This window comes from Aythya ferina (genome assembly GCF_964211825.1).
Source record: "Aythya ferina genome assembly, chromosome: Z".
NCBI classification, from domain to species: Eukaryota; Metazoa; Chordata; class Aves; order Anseriformes; family Anatidae; genus Aythya; species Aythya ferina.
The window spans coordinates 41,080,259-41,093,728 of NC_140299.1; the positions used below are offsets into that span (position 1 = coordinate 41,080,259).

Sequence of the window (13,470 nt, forward strand, 5' to 3'; positions counted from 1 at the left end):
ATCATGTCATGTTTATTAATCAGGAAGCTAAGTTTTGGAAATATTAAATACCGGGTAACATTTAGTCTGTTTGCTTGCTGTTGATGTGGGAATATTTTTTTCCTCATTATGTTGCAAATGAGCCCTTGCATTTGAGCTCTCAGAGGGACATTGAGATCACATTTCAACCCGCAGGCAGGTATTGCCTCAGCTTAGGAATCATTTTCACTCCCCAGAACTGTCTAACCATGCGGTCACAAGTAAAATGAGACAGCAGTCAGGTCTGCAAATACACAAAGGACCTTTTGGGTATCTGCTGACAAAACTCATTAAGGTGTAAATCTCCTCTGCACCTCTTTTTCACTATCTATCTTCTAGCCCACCTCTTCCCACACTGCTCTTGAGGGTCCTGCCCTCTCCCACAGCCCATACATCATCATACTTGTAGAGATCACAGAATCAGAGAACGGCTGAGGTTGGAAGAGACGTCTGGATGTCATCTGAGTTTAAAACAAATTTTTCTTTTTTTTTTTTTCTTGAATTTTGTCTCTTATTCTATTACCTAACAAGCTGCCCATCCCACCTATCTTCCCAAAGACTCACTTTATGTTTATGTTAAGTTTATGGTAATGAATATGGTTTGAAAACACAACTGAAGTGCTAAAATATCGCAGTCACTAGTAACAAGTGCTTACATGAAACTCTGCCAGGGTAGTTGCTGTCTAGAACACATGGCAGAAGGCTTGCAAGGTGGTCAGTCTATTCACTCTAAATATGTGGGCAAAGAAATACTGTTGGGTGCCTAACAGTCAGTATCAGGTCTGTACTATTAATAGCACTGTCATTAATAATATCATCAGCTGTGTTTGTTACTGGAATTCCTCTCTCAGGAGAGTTTTGACAATGCCCTCTGCTTTTAGGCATTCTTTTGAAAGTGCTGGCCATTAGTTTACCCATTCGTATAATCATATTGTTACATTCTATTCAATCAAACAATCCATACTATTACTTACACAGTCTTTTCAGTTTCCTTGGACACTTATAGTAAGATATCTGTTTTAAAAGAGTGCTTGCCAATTGCCAAGAATTTTCACAGTATGTTTGGGACAACATGTTCAGAAACCAACACAAATTATAAAAAGTCTTTAAAGAACTATTAGAAATTTTAAAATTATAGTATATACGTAGAAAACTAAGATTCATTTTTGTTAATGAATGAGAGAAGCAAAATGAATACCTGTAGCACAAACACACACAAAACCACACCAGAAGCAAAAAAGAAACACACCAACTAAAGCATGCAACTAATATTGTAAGTACTTATCTATACATGAAGCTATGAGAGAAAGAAGAGAAGATGCAGGTGATCTTTCTTTCTTTCTTTCTTTTTCTTTCTTTCTTTCTTTCTTTCTTTCTTTCTTTCTTTCTTTCTTTCTTTCTTTCTTTCTTTCTTTCTTTCTTTCTTTCTTTCTTTCTTTCTTTCTTTCTTTCTTTCTCTCTCTCTCTCTCTCTCTCTCTCTCTCCCTCTCTCTCTCTCTCTCTCTCTTTCTCTCTTTCTCTCTTTCTCTCTTTCTCTCTTTCTTTCTTATCATATTGCCTATGGTGCAGTCTCAACTTCAAACAGAGACCCCTGGGTAAATCAATACAGACCTCATTTAGAAAGGTATATGCCCATTTAGACAAATATGTATGCTAAAAGGGAGAATAAACTCACAGCCCAATTCAGATAGAGAGACCTGTAGATTTGAGAAGCCAAATAACCATGTGGAAAAAAAATAATAATCTAATTCTTGAACCAGAATTCTGAATTTTCTTCAGAATTTCTAGTATAAAACTTAATTTTACCAAGCATGTTAAAAGGAGTATATTAGACAGAAGTCTGACTTTCAGTCAGTTCCTTACAGCTCATAAATAGTTGCATGTGTAATTATAACATTTTACATCATCATCTTTTTCCTCTTTCATGTAAACTTTTTATAGTCTATTTATTCTGTTGCTATTTTGAAATATTTTATGCACTGTAGCCTAAGGGCAAGTAAGACAACTTTGCATCTCAGTGTAGCAATCTATAGATACCTCAAAAACATGAGATATACACTCCTTGAAGTCACACAAGTTTAGTATATTTTCAGACATATTTGCTATGTATTTATTCTAAGAAATAGGAATTTTAAAGTGCACACAGAAATTCACCGAAGGAAGAATTAAAAAAAAAAAAAAAAAAAGTTCAAGTTTTCTCCCTAGTATCTTGCATCCTAATACGATTTATTCTACACCATTGCACATTTTCAATAGGCAACTAAGGTGGTAAGCCTCAAGTGACAGAAAGAAAGATGTTTTGTTCGAAAGGTGCAAATGTTCCTGCCAGGTTTCCCTTTCCTGTGATGAGCTGCTGACCTGTGCACCCCAGCTTTCTTTGCTGCTGTTACCACACCTACCTTCTTGGGAAAGCTAATCTCACAATAACCCCTACCATTGCAGTTTTATAAAGCAGAGTGAATAAGGGCAGAAAAATCCATCTGGACTTCATTTACTGTACTCTTGTTGCTCTATGGATGAGTAAATAAATACTGGTTTGAGTGTCAAAGCCATTGAGATCTGTATTTTGCACAAGCAAACAGGACCTTTGCAGACTCTAAATGACTGCTACCAAGCACAACAAGTCCAGCCCTCACAAATAGATAACACCATCAATATCTGCTCATCCAGAAAAAGCAACAAGAGACATCAGCCCTACTACAGCAGGAGGACCTCCTTTTTGTGCTTTGGTAATGCTGCCTCCAGATAGTAGCAGGTATTTCTCCATGTCTCTAAATTCATCCCCCAGTCAAACACAGAGACAATGGAAAAAGCATACAAGAAAAAACATCAGACTGCATGCAAAGAGGCATTCAGTTGAAGAGCATCATATTCTGTCCAAAAGTAGCTCTCTACTATCAGGAAGGGAGGTCAGATAACTAAGCTTACGGACCATCATCAATATAACGGTCTCTAGAATCATTTTATAGAGAGCAAGAATATATAAATTAAAATTATTAAAAGAACAATACATATCATATTTCTATGTATGCAAAGGATAACAACCAAAAGAGTAAAAAATGACATCATGGTGTTTGCTAAGAAACAGACTAATACTAAAACCACTTCTTCATCAGAGCAGAATTATTCCAAAGAATAATTTTGTCAGCAGATCATATATTCACAAAATGTGTCACAGGCTTTAGCACTAAAGAAAGAGAAGGCCTAGAGGAGTTTTCTAGCTGCTTCTCTTTTTGAAGTGGCTTTTACATTCTTAACATGACAGCAGATGTTGATTTAAGTGATTTTGGTCTTTTCATCTGCCATTAATTTATTTGTCTCCTTGTTCATTAAAAGATTTAATTGCAGCAGCACAGAAATTTGCCAGTTTTCCTTTAGAAAAATACCCATTAAACTTTCCATTAAAAAAAAAAAAAAAAGTTAAATTTTCCAATGCAAGGAGTTAGTTCCATATTACAGTAAATTTCTGTCTTTTTTTCTAGGAATTAGGACTTTTCAACTGCATAAGCACACTCATTTCTATCTCAATAAAAAGTGAAGTATGCAAGAAAAGCCACACAAGAATAGACTGGAAAAAGTTGTCAGCAAAAACAGTTGGGCTTTCACGCAGAGAACCCGCCTTTTCTACAGCCAGTTGTGTGCAGATATCAAAAGCCTCCAGCTGTGATACACATTTTCAAGTATCTTCCTTTCACGACTGATTCAACCTCTGGATTCTAGTGCCAAATCAGAAAAAGCAGAATTGTCTGTTGTTTTAACCAATAATTTCTTAGAACTTTTGACAAATTAGTCATAAAAAAAGATGATTTGTAGTCGCTTTCTGATCCAGAGACATTTTTTCCTTACTCTTCTGACCAAGGGCTCTCAGAGATGAACTCTGGCTAATTTTATTGTGACAATTACAGATGTGAATTTGCCAGACTGAACGCAGACAACAGAGCCAGAGGCATGTTTCCCATGCTGACTCTGACACTGAAGCAAGAAATTCTGGCAGAGGAGCTGGGTGAGATAACATATTGAGCCACAGCAGCCTTTGTTCAGTGACTTTGTTTCAGCCTCTATAATAAAGTTTTACTGCTTTTTAACTTTCTAGCCCACAGCGCATACAATAAGTGAACTGGATTCTATTCCATCTTCTGTACCATTAGCAGATTAGTTTACCAAGCCTTACTTTGTTTCAGTTGCCAATAAATAATGCCTTCACAGCCACAATGAAGGCAATAGAATAATTCAGTTGTTACAAAGGAAGAGAACAGGAAGGACATTAGGCCTGCAGAACATTAAATTCTATTCTAAAAAAAAAAAAAAAAAAAAAAAAAGTTAACTACTTGTACACATTCTTCTGGATAAGAAATCCTTCACTTTAAAATACAAAACTAAATACAAGTCTGGAGTCATCATTTATTAGCTATACATCACTAATTATTTTTTCTGTCATGACTATAATACCTTTTCATTATCAGATCACTTTTTATCTATATTTATTGTTTAGCCAGTACAATTCATAGCATTGTAAAATGAGAGGAGATCTAGGTGCAATGAATTAACTACTGGCAGAAGAAGGGTTTCTGCCTAATCATTCATAATGCAGTAAAATTCTGCTGGGTTATTGAGGGATTTTTGAAACAGCAAAGATCCCATGGCTTGCTGCAGCTGAGCAAACCAAGCTACCAGGACAACTATGAGAAGTTCCCATGACAGTGTTCCCACATCACCCAATTGAGGAATTTAGAAAAATATTGTTGCCAGTAGTTGGCTTCAAGGACAAGGTCTACATGACTGCTAATCACAAGGGGGTTGCTTTCTTGCAGGTGGGGTTGTTTTCTTGTAGTTGTTTGTCTGAGTGCTTTTGACCAATAATCTTGTGTGAGACACTATCTGCCCCTGTTAAGTTCACTATAAAAGTCAGGCTATTCAGGTAATAAAATGGAGCATGATCTGACCATACTGGTGTCTGTCATGCTTTCGGCCGTTCTTCCTGCAACACTGGGTTACTTATGTATTGTTAATGTGCTTGTATACTTCTTTATGTTGTGCTAAATGCTGCGTAGAAACAATACCTAATAAATTACAGCAATTTAGATGAAAGCCCATGTCAAGAGAAAAAGCCTCAACAAATTCCAGAAGCTACAGATGGATATAGCAATTTTTGTTAAACATGTAGCAAACTATCAACACTGAGAAGTACCTGATTTTGGTAATAGTCTCTGGAACTCTACAGTTCAGACTCAGCTAAGTTTTATGTGTTAGATCAATATTTGTAAGAATTCATGCACATTTTGAAATGTTCATCAGCTTTACTGTTACATCTCTGTCCAAATTTCCTATTTTCCTATTTCCTATTATTCCTAATTTATGAAAATATAGGCGCAATTATTGATCAGAAGACTTTTAACATTTGTAAGCACTTATTTCTCACCAGCACAACAGCACTAAGCTGCACCAGGGCAGGTTCAGACTGGATGTTAGGACAAAATTCTTCTCTGTGAAGATGGTCAAACACTGAAACAGGCTTCCTGGAGAGGTAGTTGACACCTCACGCCTGTCAATGTTCAAGAAGTACTTGGGTAATACCATCAATAAGATGCTTTAACTTTTGGTTAGCAATCAGGTAGTTGGAATTGATGATCGCTGAAGGGCCCTTCCAACTGAACTATTCTAAATTCTAAATTCAAGATGATGTCAGTATCCACCAGCTTTCTCTTCAAGCACAGATGCACTTACTAGTACTTTAAGGGAAAATAGGTTCCTTATAAAGAAAGAATTATGCAACTACCCTACAGCCCAGGAGTCCTCTATGAAATTCAAAATCACTCTCTAAGGAAATCCAAACACAACTCAGTTTAGAGACACAAATAAGTTGACTCAGCCTAAACTTCATTGAAAATACAATACACAAGCAAAATCTTTCTCCCATCCTCTATTTCCATGCCCCAAACTTTAAGTGTATATGTTTAAGTGTATATGTATATGTCAATTATCATTTATAAACACAAACACTTGTACTATAACCTATACCAGAATGAGATTTGCACCATTCAAGGCAGTGATATCACTTGGAAACAGATCCATTATTATTATGGCAATTTTTAAACACAATAAGGCATGCTGATTAACATGACTGAAAAAGAAAAACAAAAAAACAATCCACACCCTCAACATTCCCATATATTTTTATGTCAACAAGCACACACACAACCCCAACTGAGAACGTGCATATCCTATGTGTGGGGCAGGGAAGAAGAACTTGAAAAGTTCCTTCCTGACTTACATGTGGAGAGCAGTAAATTAAATATTAATGTGTTTTATACTTTGTTCATGTAACACAGCGCACAACTCTAATTTCCCAAAATGGATACATAATCGCCTTGCTCTAGAATGAGGCAATGTTCTCACTCAAAAAATAACTTACTTATCCTCCTACCCTTCCACAGAAAGATGCATGTAATCAAAATACTACACCCAGTGCTATACAGGCAACAGAAGGAAGCATCTCGTGTTGCTACCCATGTCATAGAGTTTTAGACTGTATACTGGCAGATACAGGCTGGCAGATGAGACATAAAATCTAACAAAAAGCTGTGTCCTTCCAAGGAAGAAGCAAAAAGTCTGATGTTGTGTATTCAGTGTCTAAGCATACGATGCTACATCCCCATGTGCAAATAACTGCCTGGTTTCCCACAGTTAATTTTTGTGACTGACTGAACCCCAGTTCCTCTCATAGATACTCTGACAGGAACCCTTCATCCATTGATTGATTTTACTTCATTTTACTTTTTTTTTTACTTAAAGCTACTTTAGAGCAGCTTTCTTTTTCTCCTTTCCCCTTTCTTACTTTTAACCATCTAGCAGAGCTAAATGTTCTGAAGCCAGGAATTTTATATTTGACATTTTTGCTGAATTCATCTGAAGTCATACAGAAGGTCCAAAACCAGATAAAATTAGTCTCATTTCCTTGGAAAATCAAATTGAACCCTCTGTGTAGGAGTGCCTAGACCCAGACTTTGTGCATTGGCCCATGATTAAACATGTTTGTCATGAACAAGGACGCAATATATTTTGGAATGTTTTGCATCAGCAACTCTGTAAAATAAACTACTAAAAAAATACATCCAGACTGCCTATGAAGCACCTGCCATGAGAAACAGTTTCAAAAGTTTTAAAAAATGCAAAGAAGAATGAACTATTGCGAGTCATGTTCCACATTTTCAAATACAGATATTTAGATACATCGACCAGAAATTACTCTTTACTATGTTTCCCATTTGTTACAGTTACATGACTTGCTTCAGTAATTCCCTAATCTCGATTTACTCCACTTGTGTTTTTGCATTTCCCTTTTTTAAGGTAAGTCCATTATCTTTCACACAAAACTTGTTTGACAGGGTCATACTTCCCTATACTTTCCTTGTTCAGACTAATGTTAATTTTGCCAACACACACTCATGCCAGGGCAACTTTGTAAGACAGTAAGACATTAGAACACTAGTTCTTAAAGGCAAAAGATGCGTTTTGGATAAGCAACAAGATGGTCTCTTTCTGAAATACATTTTTATGCAGTATTCTGTTTTTATGCTTAGGAAAAAATAACTGTACATACAGCTACAAAGATCTGTTGCTAATTGCAAGCATATGTACTGTCATCTTACCAGGGTATTTTAAAAAAACAAACCAACCCACAACAACAGGACTGGATTCCTATTCTATGATCCTCATCCTGAGCAGCTATATAAAAAAGTCTTCACAGTGGGTTAAAAGCCTTTTTTTTTTTCTTTTTCTTTTTTTTTTCTTCATATGAGTAAATTGAAACTTCTAACTGTGCCTTAATTGTGGAAGGGAAAGAGTGATTTTCCTGGGATACAGGATACATGTTAGTTTGAAAAATGAGGGAGAAGATTTGGTGAACTAATTGTTTAAAATCTCCAGTGAATTTCCAGTGCAAATAGGCTTGAACAATTTATTTCTGCCACATATTTTGTCATTCAGAAAAGACTAATATAATCCAGCAAAAAGTGACTCATTGGCGCATTGAAGCAACCCAGAACTATTTTAAAAGCGGCCTTTGAAGATTGATGTACTACTCACAAGTGAAATGTTGTATCTTCCCGTCTTCCAACACCACCTGATTTCATCCTCCTTTTGTCTGAAGTTGTGTTTTCTTTCCCTACACCTAAACTTATATTGATTAATAAAAAAATAAATAAAATTAAATGCTAAAAATGTTTACTGTCTCTCAGCTATCAGCTGATTTTTTATTTCCCTTTGCCTCACATGAGCATTCATTCTTTCATTAACTTAAATCTTAATGTTCACATCAACTCAATCACAATTTCCCAAATAAGCCAGGAGACAGTCTGCCATTAACTTCTGTCTTTTTGTTTGTTTGTTTGTTTTTGTTTTGTTTTGTTTGACAGTCTCTATTATCATATGGTAAGAAGAAAAGTTTTTAAAAGTAACTGACTCAAACCCTCACATAAAAAGACTATCCTCAGAGATTGTAAATAATGTTACACTGCAACTAGATACCCAATCAATACTTAGTTTATTATTTTCTATTCTATGACTCTGAAAAAATGACTTATAAATAATAAATATTTCTCCCCACCCCTCACCCAGTTCACCTCCAGCAGTAAGTTTTATAAACAGGTCATAAACAGGAACTAGCTAACTAGTTAGATACCAAGCAATACATTCAAAAAATATACTTAATAGGACATTTTTTCCTGGCAACATGATAGAGTGTACTCAGATGAGTAAACAACAAATTCTTCATGTTGTACAGCAAACAGCACGCAAAATATTTATTAAAGAGAATGAAGAAAAAAAGAGATATTTCAATAATCTTCAGTTGTTACAGCATTATTGTTACAAAAACAATATTCCTGCTTTTTTTTTTTTTTTTTTCCTATAAAATTAACAGAAGAGAAATTAATTGCAAACTCAATAAATATTCTTTTCAAGCTCTATCTGTTGAAGTACCATTTTCCTGTTAGTTATTCTGTGGCAAATTTGGGAGAGACAAAAAGCAGCTGCAGCTACATTTGTAAATGCAGCCCCAAGAGAGTGCGTGAGACTACAGTAGTTTCACATAGGCAATTACTGTGCATGTTTGATTTTTTAATTTATTAACAGATGTGAGGAATCTACCTATTTCAATTTTCATAACTGAAAGTTGCATTCTATGCTGCAATGTAGATAAAAGTCAAAGCAAAATTTATTACTGATAATAGAAAACCCTGAAAAGTCATTAGGACCCCAAATCTTAATCAATTATATGAAAAAAAAAAAAAAAAAAACAACTTGCAAATCATTCCCTGAAAACCTTTCCAATCCTGGATATTTCCACTATAGTAGCAACTCATATGCTCTATGGGTTTCAATTAGTACTATAATTATGACTTGAAGAATTAGGTTCCTAAGCATTGACAAGTTTTATGTCTAACATATACCCAAAATATGCCATGACACCTCTAACTTGAAACTGAAGATGAGACAAAGTACATACCACCTGAAATTAGGATAAAAAAAAAAAAAAAAAAAAAAAAGCTTGCTTAATTAAAATTAAAGGTCTAAGCAACTTAAAAAGCAACACCAAAAAACATTTCATGTCTAAACGCAGGACAATTTCAGTTAGCATCTGTTCAGCATCTGTAGAAAGTCAGACCATTTATTTAAATACTTGTAGTTGACAACAGCACTAAAGAATCTCTTTAACGCCTTCTATAAAACTTGCTTTTATTTGCAAACACTAAGAAGCCTATTTGGACATTCTGTCCATCTATAAGTTACAGATTTGTACACATTACATTTAGAGGGAAGAGACACTCAGCATAGAACAATCTGTACTCCACTACAGAACCATTAGATGAGGAGATATTCAGCAGAGAGAGAATCCCAGGGCCCACACAGGAGGAAATCTGTCCTGTCAAAGAACAACAGGGATATAAGAAAAGCAATCAATCGATCAAATAAACAAATAAATAAAATGGCCAGAGGAAAACATTTTTTTCCGGGAAAAGATGGACTTACTGAAACATGGAGCACACTGGACAGTTTTGGTATGGCCACTGGGCACACTGTTGTAATACAACTCTGACACCAGAACTACAACTTCTCTGTTTAATCAAAGTTGTCAACTGTAGTCCATAACAGGCTTAAGACCATTTAATGAAATTTAATAAGATTTACAGTGCATTGCATTGTATATGCACCACCTAACTGAAAGACTAATCTGTAGCTGTGTCTTGCAACTGGCAAGACACAGCATTGCAATTTTCCTATCACCTCTCAAGTTTCTCCACGTGTAAGCAAAAATGATTTTTCTTTCTAAATGCCACCAAAGCTGAGCTTGTCATACTGTGCTATTAGCACTTTTTTAACCTTTAATAAAAAAACACCACATCAACTTCTTCCTCTCTCTAAAAAATATGCAATAGAGTTAAAATCTTTTGTATCTGGAGACACTGGCAGCACAGCAACCAGCAGCAACACAGTTTAGCCTGAATACTGTGTTATGGGAAGGTGTCCAGCTCAGCACTCAGAGCCCAGAATGAGAAAAGGTTTGCTGTTTATTAAATGTTCATACTCTTTTCTTGAAGAGAAGAAAAGAAAAACAAAACCAAAAAGTCAGGAAGAGGCAGCACAAATATATTTCTTCAAAGAGATTCCAATTTCAGGAAAATATACACATCTGAATTAGGATGAAGTATACTCACAAACACATTTTCTGCTTCTGTAACTATTTTTTTCCTTAGGATCTAAAGGCATTTTACAAACAACTGATCACCTCTCAGGCTTTTTTTTTTTTTTTTTTTTTTTTTTTTTTTTTGTAAGAAAGAATTACCTTAACACCACAGTTCTCTCAACTCCAAAATTTGTCTTTCTTGACACCACCTGTTTTTTTTTTGTGATTAAAAAAATTAAAAAAAAAAAAAAAAAAGGTAATGTCCTAGACGTTTACTTTAAACATTTTCCATTCTTCTTTGCTATTACCCAAAGCGGATACACAATAAAAAACAACTAAAACAAACAAACAAACAAAAAATCATAATTTTCTTCTTTGTATTCTTCATATATATGATCATATTTATGAAGGAAAAGTAAGTTATCATCTATGTTTTCTTCACAGTATTTTAATTAAAAATAAACAAACAAACATAAAATCTATAACTTATTTATTCTTGACACTCTTTATACACAGTCTTCCCTATCTTAAAACCAAAACTTAGCTAACTGGAAATCAGTATTAATTTTAAAAAATATCACCCAAAAATTTGCTTATATATTCTTCATAATACTTGAGCAAAGTGAAAAACAAAACCCCATGTTTTAGAACCTGGCAAGTCTTAATAATCTAGCTATGATCCTCACCCCACCCCCCCAAAAAAAAAAAAAAAAAAGCAACTGATTTAACTGAAACATTATTTTTGCATAGTTCTACAGTCCCAAGCACTGAAATAACAACAACAACAAAATTAACTGTATAACATACATTGAAACTAAGAAAGGTTGGAGAAGACATTCTATATTCTATATTTTAGTGCATAAGGGTGCATCAGATCCATAGAAGGGGGTATGTTTCAAAGCATACCTAAGTTTAATAAATGTAGTGTTTTCCTACAAAACAGACCCAAAGTTCCTCATTCTTGAGCTCTACTGACAAAAAAGTGTATATTACTGTCCAGCCAACTTTGTTTTCTTCCAACTTTATCGAACTTTAGATTCTTCCCCACCCCTCCCCCCCCCCAAACAAAGTATTTTTTTTGTACCTACTAGCAACTTTCAACTTTGAAAGTTCTCTCTTTCTACCCACCCCCAATCCCATATCCACCCTGCCCTGCCTCTATTTTTACTAGAAACTCCCCACGCTTCCACAGAATTAGACTGTGAGGCCCTGAACTCACTGCCAGGTATACAGACTTATAAGGTTCTGAGTGTAAGTTAAGACTCAGATTATTCACGTATAAATTTAAAATTTGAATTTTCTTTGCACAGGCTTACCTCATTCTCTTCAGATGTGTATTGTATTTTGAGCGTGTCCATGGCTCTGATCATAGCTTGCATAGCAGTAAATATATTTTGGTAAACCAGTTTTGTGAAGCCTCTCCTGTCTTCTTCTGTGTAGCCTGATCCATGAATAATCCTCATTTGTTTAATGAAAGTACTCTTTCCACTTTCTCCGGTGCCTGTGATAGAGGTAGGGAGGAGAGAAAGAAAAAAAACAACACTGTAGTAATTGCAAATCCTGGCAGTTGAAAATACTTGTAAATACAAGTGTAAGCATGTGCACATTATCTAAGTAAGCATAATGATCAGCATTAATTGTAGTAACAATTTTTCAATTTTCCATTTTCCATAACTTCTATTGTTTTAATAAGAATTTGTATTTCTGTGTTTGGGAGCCTGTTGGTTAGACACATCAAAGTATATTTTTGTGATACATCTTACAATGTTTAACACAGGTATCTTGTAGGTAGACATCATATTACAAAAGAAGCAAGATGAGTGACTAGATGAGAAAGAAGTTTGGATGAAAATCCTCAACATTGAAAAACTATACAAAGCTTATGTACTGTTTATACATGTACCTTAATAATAGAGCCTGCACTAATCCTGAATCCTGAACAACAAATTCATTTCTATCTCAGAGCTCTTATGAGTGCTAAGGGCAGCCCTTTCTGTCCTTCCCCAACTGGAAGATCATACAGGGCCAAAAAATACTCATTATACTTTCTTCTAAATTTTCAGAAGTTTAGTGATAAATGCATTCTGGCTGAGCCATAGGACTGGCTTCACTCCTTTCCTCAGACTACTGATGGTAAGATAGCACACCCAGTAACAAGTTTTCAGTAATTTACGCTTAATACCACTAGGTGTCGAAAATACATCAGCAGGACAAATAGAAAGGAGTTCCCCTGTGAAAATTATGTCTTAAGATATAGCAAACCAGAAAACTATTCTGAATCGCCATCTCATCACACAGTATCTCAGTACCATAGCAGATAGTGGTATCTTTTTAGTGAAATAGTATGCATTTATAGAGCTCCAAGCATTAACAGTAATAAGCAAAACCCAGATAACCTGAAAGAGTGTAAACTGTCATCATCTATTACTTGTATAGCTGTTTTTCTGAAACATTTGCCACTGGCATCAGTCAGTCCTTTTTTTTTTTTTTTTTTTTTTTTATTTTTTTTATTTTGCACCATCCATTCTGGACATCCCTTCATAGCTGTAGTTGTCCTGTATTCAAGCCAGCATTATTCAACTGTCCTCCACGACAGTGCTAGAACAGCTCTACTCAACAGGAAACAGGACCTACAGTGCTCATCAGAAGAGTGAAACATAGCTCTACTCTTTTTAGTTGATAAATAAGAAGTGTATAATACTTCTGTCTGAAAGAAGAAGGTCGGGGAGACCTTATTTGTCTCTACAACTACCTTAAAGGAGTTTGTA

At 35.1% G+C, this 13,470-nt stretch overlaps 1 protein-coding gene across 7 annotated transcripts in view; it reads right to left on the reverse strand.

The window, feature by feature from the left end:
• Positions 1–13,470, reverse strand: part of LOC311427486 (guanine nucleotide-binding protein subunit alpha-14) — an 86,315-nt gene that overhangs the window by 42,320 nt on the left and 30,525 nt on the right. For 4 of the 7 annotated variants that reach the window (XM_084504880.1, XM_084504881.1, XM_084504883.1 and 1 more), the window contains 2 exons: positions 12,019–12,203; positions 10,862–10,911 (listed from right to left, as the gene is read on the reverse strand). In XM_084504880.1, coding sequence (XP_084361006.1) covers positions 10,862–10,911; positions 12,019–12,203 — 235 coding nt within the window. The remainder of the gene's footprint in view (positions 1–10,861; positions 10,912–12,018; positions 12,204–13,470) is intronic. The other 3 variants (XM_084504882.1, XM_084504884.1, XM_084504885.1) reach the window with 1 other exon arrangement.